We start from the raw sequence: 16229 nt of genomic DNA, 5'->3' as shown, positions 1-16229 counted from the left end.
TTCCTACCCGAAATGTTCTTTCCCTACTTTCTGTCGTTCGGTTTTTGATTCAGATTTTGCAGGACGGTTGTGGTGCAGATTGGCACCTTCTAGTCCTTCAAGATATTCGGAAAAGTTGCCATTTTGTTCATTTCCGGATTCAAAAGAATGAGGGTTCCCAGGGTGGGCGGGCCCGTTCGTTCTGTTCCCAAGGGTGCACATTTAGTGTCTTTCTCTTACATTTAGTTTCGCGTGTAGGGAGGGGGTTGGTAGGGTTCTGTGGTGTGTTTATGCGTGCGGCTGTGGCTCTCAAAGCTGTGAAAACTACTACGGGATCTCGGGTTACATGATTGTTTTTCTCCTCCTGGCAGGTGGTTTCAGTAAGTTCCAAGCCGAGTTCGCCCTGCACTGCGAGACCAATCTAGACGGCTCGTGTAGCAGCAGCTCGCCACCGTTGCCAGTGCTGGGGCTCGGGGGCCTGCGGATCAGCTCCGACTCCTCCTCGGACATTGAGTCTGACCTTGACCGAGACCCCAATAGTGCAACGGACTCGGATGGCAGCCCGCTGTCCAACAGTCAGCCTTCTTTCCCTGTGGAGATCTTGCCCTTCCTCTATTTGGGCTGTGCCAAGGACTCCACCAACCTGGACGTGTTGGAGGAGTTTGGCATCAAGTACATCTTGAACGTCACCCCCAACTTGCCGAATCTCTTTGAGAATGCAGGAGAGTTCAAATACAAGCAGATCCCCATCTCGGATCACTGGAGCCAAAACCTGTCCCAGTTTTTCCCTGAGGCCATTTCTTTCATAGGTGAGACTAATGAACAATTCTTGCTCAGACTTTTAAACGCAGAATTCCTCACCATTCTTAGAGTTTAAGCTGTTCATCTTTCTCGCGGCTTGCTAATTTGTGGGACTGCAGGTCTCAAATGTTCCAGGACCGTTCTTGATTCTGGTATATCTTTTTCCTTAAAAAAAAAAAAAGTGCCTTTTGACAAGGTTGCAGACCACAGGTGTATTGCAAATTTTGTCTGTTGTTTGACTGACTCCAGTCGTTTGAAAGAGGGGCCATTTGTAAGTAGACAGCAGGATTTTCCCACCATCTTTGGACTGGAGGAGGGCCCGGTAGAAGTACTCTTGGTAAACAGGAATCCTAGCATGACTTAATAATTTTAAAAGAACGACCTGGGAGTTGTTTTAGGACACCAAGTTAGTTGTTGGAAAGCTCTGTGAATGCGAGGTGCTGTAATCCAACTAAATGTTACTGTGATACCGGTTCACAGTGAGACAGTGAGGGTAACCTGAGCCCAGCAGGAAGAACTGTGGGCTGAAAGCCTGGAGAAGCGAATCTCCAGGCATTGTAATGCATTTCCTATTACAAAGGAACTCATTTTCAGGCCATGTCGACATCCTGTTCCTCCTAATGGGCTGTCCCCTGTGACTTCCCTCTCTCTTTTCTGAAATGCCTGAATACCTCCATTGTTCGCTGCACAACAGTTGGAGAATAATTTAATAGACCCTTGCAGTCTGCTTGTCTGTATAAAAGGCATTCACGACCATATTGCAGGGTTTCTGGTATTCACATGCTGAGGCAAAGAATGCACACATTAAGGGGTTTTGTGTTGGCAGAAACTTAATACAAAAGCTCCCTTTTCAGAAAATATCTGAAATATGTAATTGTGCCCAGTGTACATGTTTTAGCCCAGTGATACATTTTCTGCTGCCTGCAGGGCTCAGCTGCCACACACAATTATTTTTTAATCTTTAGTATTATTATTACTCAGGTTTTAGACTGATCGTTCACAAAGGGGGATTTTCGGTCTACTGATATTTTTCCCTTTCTTTTTCTGTTTACAGATGAAGCCCGGGGCAAAAACTGTGGCGTCCTGGTGCATTGCTTAGCTGGCATCAGCCGCTCGGTCACTGTGACTGTGGCTTACCTTATGCAGAAGCTCAATCTGTCGATGAACGATGCTTATGACATTGTGAAGATGAAGAAATCCAACATCTCCCCCAACTTCAACTTCATGGGCCAGCTGCTGGACTTCGAGAGGACGCTGGGACTGAGCAGCCCCTGTGACAACCGCGTCCCCACACAGCAGCTCTATTTCACCACCCCCTCCAACCAGAATGTCTACCAGGTGGACTCTCTGCAATCCACGTGAAGGGCACCCCCCGCTGGGATGTGTCCAGTCGATCTTTAGCAGTTTCTCTTAGCAGCATCAGCCAGGCTGCTCTCTTTGTATGTGGCCCCAGGTGTCAACAGGACACCAGCTGTCTGTATTAGACAAGGTTACCACGTATGGCATTGGTTATTCCCAAGGGAGAGATTTGCTCCCTTCCTGTTGGAAGAACAGGACCTGCTGTATAGATAGAGGCAGTAGGTTTGCTCCACACCCCTGTGTACAGCCTACCCCTGCAGGGACTGGGATTCGAGGACTTCCAGGTACATAGGGTAGGACCAAATGGTAGGGTAGGAGCATGTGTTCTTTAGGGCCTTGTATGACTGTTTCTTTTGCATCTGGAACTGATTCTATATTGTCTTCAGTGAAGACCGATTCAATTTTGCATATAGAGGAGCCAAAGAGAGGTTTCAGCTCTGTATTTGTAGTATCAGTTTGCAAAAAAAAAAAAGAAAAACAAAAATAAATAATCAAATGAATCTCATATTCCATTTGATTATTGTAAATATTTGATCTTAAATCACTTGACAGTGTTTGTTTGAACTGTGTTTTTCCTTTGATGGGTTTAAAAGAAATCATCCAAAGGGAGAAAGAGCTGTTTGCCACTTAAAAACAATGGAAACTTTTGCTCTTTTTGAATCCAAAGGATATATTTGCAGCATGCTCAACGTTACCAATTCTGAATGACATTTTCATGGACACTGAATGATCATGGAGACCTTGTTATGGTGCAGTCTTCAGTCTCTTTCATATATCTTCCTTGTGACTTTTTTTCTCCTTAATGTAGTTTGATTCTGCCTTATCTCTGTAAATATTTTGATTTGTATTGTCTCAAAGGGGATATCTTGGAAAGACACCAAAATCATGGGCTCACTTTTTTTGTTGTTGTTGAAACTTCAGCTGTGCTAAACAGTATCTTACCTCTGTACAAAATTCTTCAGGGAGTGTCACCTCAAATGCAATATTTTGGGTTGGTTTCTTTCCTTTTTAAAAAACAATTTGTGTGAAACTGGAAGCGTGTGTGTGTGTGTGTGTGTGAGCATGGGTACTCATTCGATAGGCGACATGCATATGATTGTGAAGGAAGGAGACAAGTGGCTCCATATGTTCATGGTATAAAGTTCTGAGCTGAAATTTTATTATAAGAATGTAAAACCTTAAATTATTAATAAATAACTATTTTGGCTATCAAATGTGTATTTTTTCTAAATCTCTCCTTAATTGTACTTGGATGTGAAGTGATAAATTTTAGGATTTTTCATTTGGGGATTGATACTGGATTATTTAAAATACATGTAGGAATACTGGGGCAAAGTTCTCATCTCAAACTATTTCCAAGAAGTCTTCAGGTACAGTTTATGAAATTAACCTTTTGCTTCAAGTAAAAGTGATGTAATGGAAGGGATTGACTATATCACTTCCTATGAGTGTCAGTGTGAAATTCTCAGTCGTGTCCGACTCTTTGTGATCTTATGGATTATAGCCCGCGGGGCTCTGCTGTCCATGAAATTCTCCAGGTGAGAATACTGGAGTGGGCAGCCATTCTTTTCTCCAGAGGATCTTCCCCACCCAGGGGTTGAACCAGGGTCTCTTGCATTGCAGGCAGATTCTTTACCATCTGAGCCACCAGGGAAGTTCATATCATTCCTATGGACAAAATATAGTAAGTCTGGCCTATTTAAGAAAACCGTGATCCTCTTGAAGGAAAATAGTGTACTAAGAGCATAGCTTTCTGAAATGACAGTATTTAGATACTCATGAATAGTCACAAAGAGAAGGCATCAGAATAACAAAATGACAGCATTAACCTCTCTTGATTTTCCCTGACAGGGTCTTCTGCTCAGTAATACACATAGCAGGAAGAAAGTAGAGATAATTATTTCTCTGGTTTGTAACTGGCACTTCTACCTGCAAATTCTAGTCTTGGAATAGTAAATGAATCAGATGGTGTCTCCCCTTTCTGGTGTTCATGGCAGAGCACAGCTCAGCGTTCTCCCTGAGTCTGGACGTGGCCACAATTTCACATTAGCGCTTGAAGCATCACCACTCTTGTCCTAATGTGCTTTATGCGTAACTAATTTAGAATGTGGGCCAGAAACCCCTGTTGAAAAAAAATTTTTTTTATGTTGAGGTTATTTTGAACCATTAATTTTCAAGGTAAAAGCTTAATATTCTGTCATTTCCCTCAGGACACCCCTCTCCTTGTCTCGAGTGTCCAAGTACACAAAATAAAAAGTGTATGAAATCAAAAGAACTAGAACATAATTTCCAGCCCTTTTTGAATGAGCTTAGTCCCTTTGTCTGCAGTGGAGAGAAAAATGAGCTTTTCACTCACACGGTACATGTGAGATGTCAGTTGGATTATCTGCTAGGAGGCAAATAACCCCGATTCTATGGCAATTGTATCAAGCTGTACCGTGTGACTTTTAGCAGCTAAGCATGTACAAAAGGCAGAAACAGTGCAGAAAAATACCAAGTCAGTCCCTCCCATTTGGGTGCCCTGAGTCAGCCGGAGCTCCGAAAGGAGAAGTGGGTTGCAGTTCAACTTGGCTCGTGTTAATCCGGTTCTGAACGGTTTCCGCTCCTGGCATTCCCTAAACTGCCTCTTCAAAGTAGGGATTTGCGAGCAGCCTTAGCAATTTCCTGTCCAGCTGCAGCTCAAGTAGCTGTGTGCTTTTCTCCTCCCTTCTCTTTTCTCTGATTTCTTTTCTCTTTTCTCTTTCTTCTCTCTTTAATACGGGCGGTGGATAATTTTAGTGCATTTCCTCTTTGTGGATTATCGTCTCCTTTCCTTCTAGAACTTGCAAACACTGAGTTCCTTCGGCTCTGCTCAGGCCGACAGCTGGCCTCCCTGGCACTTCCTCTCGGTTCACTGTGGGCTTGTTGTTTGTCAGTCCACTTCTGAAATTAATAATGTTTTCTGGCCGAATGCCACAAGCCATTACCACAAAGGGGAAGTAACACATATGAATAGCAGGAAGCCATGCAGGGTCACAGTGTGAGCTGAGCTTGCGGTGGGAGCATAATTGAGCCCAGCCCATTCAGCAAGTGTCTGACATCGATTTGGGGGAGAGGGAGCTCCCTGCCTTTAAGCAGCTCAAGCTGTGAAAAAAAAAAAAAGTTTCCAATAAATTGGTAGCAAATGGTCTTTGTCATCAGTGCAAATAAAAGAGAGGGAGCAAGGAGAGTTTAGGGCCCCCATAAAGTTGCAATGTTAGGGATTTCTCCCCCTTCTCCTGGTATATTGTTTCATAAGGCTGGTGAACAGAGTCGGGGCCAGCTTCTCTCCATTGCCACAAAGGGCCTCATGTTAAATGGGGATTTTTACGGTTCACACAGGCCAGAAGATTCAAAGAGCTATTCTCTTTCTTTTTCTTCTCTGGAAGGTGGAGGGTTGTAAATGACAGCGTGGGCCCCCACCTCTCCCCGTGCCTCCTTTCTCCGGGCCGGCCCTCGTTCCTTTGGTGCCTTTGTGCTTGCAGGAGCCCCCGTGAAGGCGATCGTTTTGCATCTTGGAGTTAGGCTCACTTCCTGAATGGAGCCCTGCATGGTTACTAGGGCAACCTTTCCCAGCAGCTGCAGCTCCCCGGCCTCCCCCCTCACCTGCTGTCCCCGTTAGTGGCTTCCTCAGGTCTCTGAGCCAGCTACCTTTCCTGGCCTTCTGCAGGGAGCTGGGGGAGGCGGTGGCTTTCTTGGAGGTTTTCTGCAGGTTTCCTGGGACTGCTGGAGACTTAGAAAATGTATTGCTTAATGGTCAAAATTGGTCTAAGGGTTAATATCAGACTTCGAAAGGGTTATCTGGGGATAGAAATACCAGCACAACCTTCAAAGGAGTGAAAACGGAGGCTTGCTTGACCCAACAATTAGAAGCCCTAAACTTCACTCTCACTAATGAATCAGAAGCCCTGGGCAAGTTACCCAATCTCACTGCATCTTTCTCTCTCTCTTTTTTTTCTTGTCTGTAAAGTGAGAGAGTTTTTCTCTTTCATTGTAGGATTCTCTTATCTATTCCAGTGCTCTGGTACACATACTAAATGGTAAAATGAGCTGCAGATCAGGGGAAACAAATAACATTTATTAAGGCTATTAGATACTGTACTTCAAGTACAATATTATCTCATTTAATCCTCAAAGCAGTTATGAGATGAGTCCTATTATTATCCTGATTTTCAATGAGGAAACTGAGGCAGGGAGAGGCCAGCAGAGCCTACGGTCAGCTCGTGGGAACTGGTACAATTGAGCGTTGAAGCTTTAGCTCTTCCTGTTGCAAAACTGCTTGTCATCAGAATTTTCTCTTTGTAAAGTCCTGTGATGCTGACTAGGAAGTGGTGACCCCATTTCACAGCCGAGGAAGTGGAGGAAGCAGGGGTTAAGTGACCTGCCAAATCAAACCCAAATCAACAGAGTCAGAGGACCCTGGCTGATGTGTCATCGGAGAGAAGTCAGCCTGCCTAGACGATGCCACCCTCCCTCTACTGGAGAAGTTGCTCTGTCTTGGGCCTATGGGCCCAGAATTACAAACCTGATTTTCCTAAGAATCTCTAGAGCAGCTAGCAACAGGCCAGCTGGCCCTGACCCTTGCCCATACTCCCCTTTCAGGATTACACAAGTGAACTGGCCCCAGAGAGAGTCACTTCCTCCCTGTGATCCAGTTGGAAGAAAACTTGCCTGGTGATGGGGCAGGAGGGGAAGGGGAGAGGGGAAGGAGGGGGAGGGGGAGAGAGGGAACCATGGAGAGCTGCAGAATAAGAGAGGCATGTTAGAAGCAAATGGAGAAGCAGAATACAAGGGCAGATCATGTGAAAGCTGGCTGTAACTAAATATTCTTGAAAAGTCATCTAAAATCTCAATCTTCAGACTTCAAACTGCTTCAAAAGGATTATTTTGGGTATAAATTTATATGTCATTCCTCACATACAAGATTCGCAGACTTTCAAATACACATACTCCTCGCATGTTCCTACCACAGTGGTCCCTGAATTAGTCTGGTTTTGGTGATGAAATCTCTAAACTTCTTTAAAGTCCACAATTGATTTCCTAAGAGTATCTAAGGGCACAGAACAAAGTTCAAACAATTCACAAATATTTATCCAGGCCTTGATCTGTGTTGCACTGCTTGGTTGAAACAAGTTTAAAATAAAAAGTAACCGGACTGAAGACTTAACAGGCCCTCAAAGGCTGATGAAAACAAAGTCATGTTTCAAAGTGTAACCTCTCAATTTTTCTGCTGGTGCTCCAAGTCAAAGCGGAAGCCCAAAGGAGCTATTGGGCAAGTACTTGTATGTCCTTACCTGAGGCAACAGTCAAAATTATATATATATATATATATATTTTTTTTTTTACCACCATTAGGCTCCTCTGTCCATGGAATTCTCTAGGCAAGAATACTGGAGTAGGTAACCATTCCCTTTTCCAGGGGATCTTCCCAACCCAGGGACTGAACACAGGTCTCCTGCATTGCAGGCAGATTCTTTACTGTCTGAACCACCAGGGAAGCCCTTAGATCTGATATTTTATTTTTTATATGGGAAAGGATTATTAGCCCACATGTTTGCAGTTTGGCCCACCCACTTCCCTATTTTGTCATGGAAAATACCTTTAGAAACTGTTCGCAGGCTTTTAATAATGAGAAGTTTTGGCCTACCATACCTCCAGAAATGAACTCTTAGGCACACAAAGGGAAAAAATATACACGATTTGATAATGACATCCTCAAAAGCACTAAGCCAAAAAAAAAAAAAAAACGAAAGAAAGAAAAAAAAAAAGGTGCTTCTTCTAACTAGAATTCTCCTTTTCCTGCATTTGGAGACAAACTAAGTATTTATTACATTAAGGATTTTCCACTAAGTCTAGTTTACTTCCTATTGCAAAATGCTAACAGGATAAGGAAGAAAGAGGGGAGGGTACAGAAGACGTTCTTTGGCAGCACATAACTCCAAGGACAATTGTAGCAGGAATATCCCTTTCTCTTATGTTCTGGCTATTATTGCTATGTAAAAAACTAGCCCCAAACTTAGTGGCTTAACAACAACAATCAATTTTGCTCATAGGTCTGCATTAGAAGAGATCTCAGCAGGGAAGTCTGGTCTCTGCTCAGTGCCATATTATTGGGGTAGTTTGACTGCAACCCAGAAGCTGTTTCCAAGATGGTGCCTTCACATGGCTGGCAAGTTGGTGCGGGGCACTCAGCCACCGGCTGGTGCCAGGGACTTTGATTCTTTTTCACATGGTCTAAATTTCCTCCCGATATGAAGTCTGAGTTCCATGGGTGAAAAAGTGAGAGAGTCAGGTGGAAACCGTGTTGACTTTTAGGATGCAGGCTCACAAAGGTAGTCACACAATGGTCTACAGGATTTGAGGTGAGGAGATGAAGGAGGGGCAAGATTCTGGAAAAGCCCATGGGGTGGAACATATGGCTACAACCATTTTTGAAAAACAGAGACTGCCACATCTTATGTGGAAACTGCTTGGGACTCCAAGAAGTAATAATGAGCCCCCAAATTGGTCTCATGATCCTATCTTGAAAAGATTATAGTTGTCCACAATGCTGCAGCTATTCTTTTAATCCAACTCTTCTTTCTTCTGTCTCCAATGTTCCCAGTGTAGGAATACCATTGAGACACTAACAAAAATTGACCCATGAAATAAAATATGAAACAGTTTGCAAAAGAATGTTAACGCTTTCATTTGGTCCAGAGAAAGTGTTATATTTGTGATAGATTCAACCAAGTTATTAAACATAGTGATAGTTGATTATTTCCAAGAAAAATTGTATTCTATTGTATTTCATAGTGTTCCATTGTAGCAGACCCTCTTACATAGACAGACAGTTGGATTTTTTCCAGTTTTAACTATTATGAACAGTACTGCTAAGAACAGTTTTGTGCATCAACCCTGATACCCATGTGCACACATTTCTCTGAGAGTAGAAAAGGAATAGAATAGGAATAGGCTGTGTAGATCCCCAGTAATGGCAAATTCTTTTCCAAGTGTTGTACCAGTTTACAATACCATCCACAGTATTTGAGTTTTTGTAGTTCCACATTTTTGTCAACAGTTAATACTGTCAGGCTTGTTTTAATTGTCATTCATCTAGAAGGTGTGAAATGGTTATTTACTATGATTTTCACTTTCAGTGGGAGAGGGCAATGGCACTCCACTCCAGTACTCTTGCCTGGAAAATTCCATGGACAGAGGAGCCTGGTAGGCTGCAGTCCATGGGACTTCACTTTCACTTTTCCCTTTCATGCATTGGAGGAGGAAATGGCAACCCACTCCAGTGTTCTTGCCTGGAGAATCCCAGGGACGGGGGAGCCTGGTGGGCTGCCATCTATGGGGTTGCACAGAGTTGGACACGACTGAAGCAACTTAGCAGTAGCAGTCACTTTCAGTATTCTGATTCTTCACAAGGTTGAGCCTTTGTTCAGTGTTGATTGGCCAAAGGATATGTATATTATTTTGAAAAGTTCCTGTTTAAGCCTCTTGCCAAGTTTTTGATTGCATAACCTCTATTTTTTTTTTTATTGATTTAAGGGCTTCCCTGGTGGCTCAGTCAGTAAAGAATATGCCTGCAATGGGGGAGATCTTGGCTCAATCCCTGGGTTGGGAAGATCCCCTAGAGGAGGGCATGGCAACCCACTCCAGTATTTTTGCCTGGAGAATCTCCCTGGACAGAGGAGTCCGATGGGCTGCAGTCCGTGGGGTCACACAGAGTTGGAAACGACTGAGTGACTAAGCACAGCACAAGGAATGCTTTGATGTCCTAAGCACTAGTCCCTTATTGATTATACGCATTGAAAATATTGGTGCAGTGATTTTCAAACTTTGTCCCTCTGGTGCTTCTCAGGGAAGGGCATAGGCACCTTTAATGGCAGGTTATATACTGTATCGCTCTGAAAGGTGTTAACCAGAAAGACAGTGACAAAAATGGCAGTGACCAACCTGCGTAACCTTAAATGGAGGCCTTAGGGGATCATGGGACTTGTGGGTAAAAAGGTTTGAAAACCACTGATTCTATTTTAACAAACATGGAAACAGAGATCGAGTTGAAAGAATAGCTACTTTGGATTACTTGGGGCTGGTGTAGAAGCATTTTGGGGTGTACTAAATCTTGTACCAAGTTTTGAAGAGTGCTGTATTTTTCACAGACATGAAAAGGATGCTACGGTTATAGGTGATGAATTATGTCTAGACTTGGAAGTAGTAAAAGACAAATTCTTTGTAAGGCACAGCAAAAGTATTTTTCAAGTCACAAAACCAGGTATATGGCGGGTGAAATTTAAAAAGAGTTTGCAGAGAGTAGAAAAAATAGTGACTTTTGGTTGGCCTTGTCTGCCTTCTCAGTAACATCTTGAACTGGAAAAACTCCAGCTTTCTCCTCCTGTGCCATTGTTTCTTGTGTCTCCTTTACTACTCACACACTTTTCTTTCGACACTTCTGATCATCCAACGTGCAGAGGAATTTCCCCATACCAAGCAGTTTTCTGTGATACCAGCTGGATGTCCCACAATTAAACCACATTCTGACACTATCTATTTAATGACAGTGGCAGATTCTATAGCTTCAGGGTGAAACTCCTCAAGACTGTTCCTACCCCACTTCAGATGCTAATAGCAAGTAGAAGGTCACAGCTACCTACCACTTCAGCCCAACACATGGCCACAAATCAGAGGGTCCCATGACCTTCTTCCCAGGTTCAATCAGTTTGCTAGAGCAGCTCACAGAACCCAAGGCAATGATTAATTATGTTTTTTTCTTAATATATAATTTCTTTTTAAATATATAGTTTCTTTTCAAATATATAATTTATTTATTTATATTATTTATTATATATATTATATTTATTATTTATTTGTTATTTATTTATTATTTATTTTTGGCTGTGCTAGGTTTTCATTGTATGGTGGGCTTTTCTCTAGTTGGGGAGAGTGGGGGGCTACTCTTGTTTCAGTTTGCGGGCTTCTCATTGCAGTGGCCTCTCCTGTTGGGGAGCATGGGCTCTAGAGGGCACAGCTTCAGTATTTGTGGCACGTGGGCTTAATCACTGAGGTTGGAGGGCTCTGGAGCACAGGCTCAATAGCTGTGGCACACAGGCCTAGCTTGTCTGCGGCATGTGGGATCTTCCTAGGCCAGAGATTGAACCTGTGGCTCCTGCCTCAGCGGGCAGATTCCTTACCACTGAGTTACCAGGGAAGCCCGTCACTGGTTTCTTAAAGGATGTGATAAAGCATGCAGTTGTGCACCAGGGAAGAGATACATAGGGCAAGGTCTAGGGTCTTCAGCAGAAGTTTGTGTCTCTGTGGTCTTAGGTCTTTTTCAGTAAGCATGTGTTCACCAGACAGGAGGCTCTTGAAACTCCATACTATTGGAATTTTTATGGATGTTTTGTCGAGTAGGCATGATCAATCATTAACTTCATTTTCAGCCCTTTTCCTTTCTCAAGATAATGGGAGGCAGGGCTGAAAATTCCAATCTAATCATGACTTATTCCTTCCGATAACCGGTCCTCATCCAAAAGCCCACACAGAGTCCTCTTATTAAAACAAAAGACTGTCTTATCCCCCAGGAAATTACAGGGTTTCAAAAGCCCTGTGTCAGGAACTGGGGACAGAGACCAATATATATATTTCTTATTATAAATCACAATATCACACATCTGATTACAGAATCCTACTGTCTATGACGGAGAATTAGCTTCAGAGGCCTATAATAGAGAACAAAAACTAAAAATTATCAAAACCCATGAGGATTGATTCTCTCCTGTAAAAGTCAGGAGGTGGAAAATCCTGGCCTCATCGGACCATTTCACAGGCTCATTTAAGAATCAGGTTTCTTCTAGCTTTGATTCCCACAGTCACAAAGCAGAGGCTCATGCTGGTCATCACATTCACATTCCAGTCAGTAGAAAGGAGGATGGAGAGACGGGAAAAAGAGGACACCCCTTGCAGAGTCTGTTCCCTCAAAGAATCTTCCAGGAAATCCTGTACTATACTTGTCGTCTGCACACTCAGCACCCAGAGTTATCCACATGGCCATAACTAGAGAGACTGCAGAATACAGACTCTAGTTGGGCACGTGTGTCCCCTAATATATAATTGAGGTTCTGTTACTGGGGAAAAGGGGGAGACTGAATATTACATTCTCACTTCATTCCTGGAGAAAACCCTACCCGCCACTCTAGGGGGCAGGTCCGTGACCCAGGCCAGGGCAAGAGTGCTGCATTTTCCCATTTCAGTGATTGATTCAGGGATAAAACATGATTCAAATTCAATCAATCCTATTACTCTCTGGATTTTTCCATGGAAAGGATTTTCCCTTAAGGTTGCTAAGCCCCAAACCTACTGAATTAGAACTGCTGGATATGAGGCCTGGGAATCTGTTTTTTAATAAAAGTTCCACAGGTAATTCTTTGATTGACCAGTTTGAGGATTACTAATATGTCATATATATTAAGCCAGTAGTTAATTTAATCTAGTATCTCCTGTCTCAGGATCTTCAAAGAACAGTGAAAGGGAGATTGCTAGGTATCTTTCATAATATGAGCATCAAAAGATGGGGCATATATTAATAATTTAGTTCTAACTGCACAGTAAGCTTTTAGGTGCCCCTGACGATAGACTCTCTTAGAACTATGATTTTTTCTAGTTTATTATTTGCCCTATACAATAGCATTTGAAAATATAAATCATCTTAGAAATACTTTGTTTTAATTTCACCAAGACTTATAGGTCTGCTGTTCTCACTGGACTGTGCTCACTTTGTCAGAACCATCTGATCTTAAAGAAGAAAAAAAAAGAAACTTCTGTGATGTTATGAGCCATCAACTCTTGTGTTTTGTCTTTTCTGGTTTAAAGTTCTCTGATTTCTTTAAAAATTCTAAAAATTTTAAGTGCCCTTTGGATACGTCCAGGTTTGTTATGACATTTTTGAGGTTTAAAGACTGGAACTTGACCCCGTATTTCTGTAGCAAATGAATTCTGGCATCTCTGTGTGTATGTGTGTGTGCGTGTGTGCAAGCACTTATGAGATTGTGCTTTCTATTTTGTTTTTAACATCCTTCCTGATGATGCTTGCTTTTGTGACTGCCACAATACTTTGGACCTCCTTCTTCGGGGAATGGGCTGCGATGATGCCATCATCCTTTTCCTGGATCACGTCTGCACTCGGAGGCCCTGGTCTCCTGAGAACAAGGTGGGTTGCCTTTTCCTGCGGGCACTACCTGTGGCTCCCTCCACTGAGCGTCAATATTCTCTGCCCACTCACACATCTCTGTGAGATCTTCCTCGTGTTTATTCTTGTTGAGTTGGTATTTCAATTGCCAGAGAGTCTTGGCATCATTTATAAATTTGAGATTTCACTTAATTGATGTCTACATTGCTTTTGGTAAATGATAACTTGTCCACATACAGCTTCATGAAACACAGAATTTTTAATATATCCTCAAACAGAAGAGTGATTATCCCTTTAATGTGCCCTGATAATATCCATCAGCAATTCACAGGTAATAATAGAATCTGATTAAAAGTAGTGAGTCTTTTATGAAAATATAGCCTCATAAAATATATATAATTTCAAACAATTCTTGCTCTCTGTCCAACTTCAATTCCAAATTGAAATTTGGAAATTTCTACTCCCAAATGCTTCTCGGAAGGACATTTTGGAATTGCCACTGACTTTTACACAAAGCTTCATATTTTTCAGGCCCTCCTAACACCTTGACGAAAGAAATCTAGAGTTAAAAAGTTAAAAAAAAAAAAAAAGAGGCTCGCTGAGTGGACCCATAGAATATCTCAGATCAGATATGATTCTTAGCTGTAAAATGAAGATTACAAGCTCGATGAATGGATTCCATCTTCCCAGATGAGACCCCAGACCTGTCACTTCCTTTCCCTGTGAACTTGAACAAGTTACTTAGTCTCTCTGAGCCTTGGGTGTCCTCATTGGAACAATGGGGATAATACCAACACTTAGCTGATGGACTTGTGAAGATTGAATGAGAAAATTGATGTAGAGCACTTAGTAAAAATGAATTATGATTGTAAGCCTCAGGGGAGTTCATTTAATAATAGACAAAGTGTTTGTTCAAAGAATATTTTGGGGGCTATAAAAAGATAAATTAGATACAAATCTTGACCTTTTAGCCTTGAAATGAAGCTAAAAGGAACCTAAGTCATTGTGGGTACAGAGCAACAAATAGCCTCAAGTTAAGAACATAGATTCTGAATTTAAACTCCTGCAGGTTCAAATCTTAGCTTCATCACTAGCTGGATGTATAACCTGAGACCAGTTCCTTCACTTCATTAGTTTTTCCCTCTTCTCTTCTGTGAAAAAATGGAGATAGTGCTCAGCACTTTGGCTGGCACATAGAAACTGATGTCACTTATTTCCATCAAAGAGATCCAGAAGCAGTACTACAGCAATTGAGAGGAAGAGGGGAATGGTTTTGTTTTTTTTTTCCTGTTTGGGGAAGGGAAGCTTCATGAAAAACTTCCTGAAATTGCTGCTGGATCACAAAGTCAATTTAAAAATTTACCAGAGAATACACATTGAGCTTCCCAGCATCAGGTTTCCCAGGTGGTTCAGTGATCAAAGAACCCTCCTGCCAATGCAGGAGAGTCAGGAGATGGGGCTTCAACCCCTGAGTTGGGAAGATCACCTGGAGTGGAAAATTCCATGGACGGAAGAGCCTGGTGGGCTGCAGTCCATGGGGTCACAAAGAGTCAGACACAGCTGAGCACGGACATGCATATTGAGCTATTACCATGAGGTTGGTCCAACTATCGTTTGAGGTAGGTTTTATAGAGATTTAAAATTCCCGTCCTTCAGATGAGAAAGCAGAAATCAGAGCATTTAAATTGAGTCTTTTGCTGGTATTTCTTCACAGATGGGTCTGACTCCGAAGCCCAGGTTGTTAACGTCTGTTTCGTCCTCCACAGCAATGTGGATATTGCATGTCTCACTGGTCCGCTTCCTTCCCAGCTCAGGGATCAGGACGTTGGGAGAGCTGAATCCGTCACTGCAAGGCTGCTGACCAGCAGCGAATCAGACTCAAGGAAGCTTGTGGGTTATTTTATCCAGGTCATATTAGGGTCAAGACAAATATCCCGACTTCGTGGTAAGACAAACGAAACAAAACCTACCCAAACTAAACCAAACCAGACCAAACCTACACCTTTTCAGTCACTTGAATCTTGAAGTCCGTTGAATGGTGCTGAGTGATCCTGACAAATTCCTCTCCTCTGGCTGCCTTTTCCTTGTCTATTTTCAGGAACTCCAACACCCTCCACGCATCAGTCAAGCTAGAAACTACAGCTAATTCAAACACAAATTAGTTATATTACTTTCAGATTAGATTCCTTGTTCTATCCTAATTCCTTGATGGGGGACAGGAAAAGCTCTAGTTTCAGCAACAGCACATTGACAGACCATTTTCTGATAGTAAAAACAGAAGCTGCATTTTTTGAGCCTTTCCTTTGGGCTAGGCTGTGTGCTATTTGCAGACTATCTCCTCTAATCTTTGGTAACTTCTTCGTGAGGCAGATATTACTCTCATGAAGTGGTTAAGTACCAACTTCCTGATAGCTCAGCAGTAAAGAATCTGCCTGCAATGCAGGAGCTGTGGGAGACATGGGTTCCATCAGGAAGATCCCTTGGAGGAGGGCATGGCAACCTACTCCGGTATGCTTGCCTGGAGAATCCCACGGAAAGAGGAGCCTGGCGGGCTACAGTCCATAAGGTCACAAAAAGTTGGACAGGACTGAAGAGTTTTAGCACGCATGTACAGTTGTTAAGTACAAGAGCTCTCAAATTAGATTGCTGGGTTCAAATCCTGACTCCATCACTTACCAGCTGTCTGACTTTAAGAAAATTGATTAACTTCTCCATGTCTCTGTTTTCTTCCCTGGAAAATAAAAATACTATAGAGATATGATGGGAAGCAAACTAATTAACACATGATAGTGTCTTGGTTGTTTTAATTAACTAATACATGTTAGCACTTTCGGAGAAGGCAATGGCACCCTACTCCAGTACTCTTGCCTGGAAAATTCCATGGACGGAGGAGCCCGGT

General features: G+C 42.6%; 1 protein-coding gene across 1 annotated transcript in view; it reads left to right on the top strand.

Moving 5' to 3' along the window:
- The window catches only part of DUSP6 (dual specificity phosphatase 6), a 4766-nt gene extending 1413 nt beyond the window's left edge, over nucleotides 1–3353 (top strand). Inside the window, exons 2-3 of the mRNA XM_010832054.1 lie at nucleotides 351–788; nucleotides 1835–3353. Coding sequence (XP_010830356.1) covers nucleotides 351–788; nucleotides 1835–2142 — 746 coding nt within the window. The 3' untranslated portion in view covers nucleotides 2143–3353. The remainder of the gene's footprint in view (nucleotides 1–350; nucleotides 789–1834) is intronic.
- The last annotated feature ends 12876 nt before the right edge of the window (nucleotides 3354–16229 follow it).

The sequence above is a fragment of the Bison bison genome, unplaced genomic scaffold (genome assembly GCF_000754665.1).
Source record: "Bison bison bison isolate TAMUID 2011002044 unplaced genomic scaffold, Bison_UMD1.0 scf7180017864535, whole genome shotgun sequence".
NCBI lineage: Eukaryota > Metazoa > Chordata > Mammalia > Artiodactyla > Bovidae > Bison > Bison bison.
This window is presented reverse-complemented; position numbering and strand designations above follow the sequence as displayed.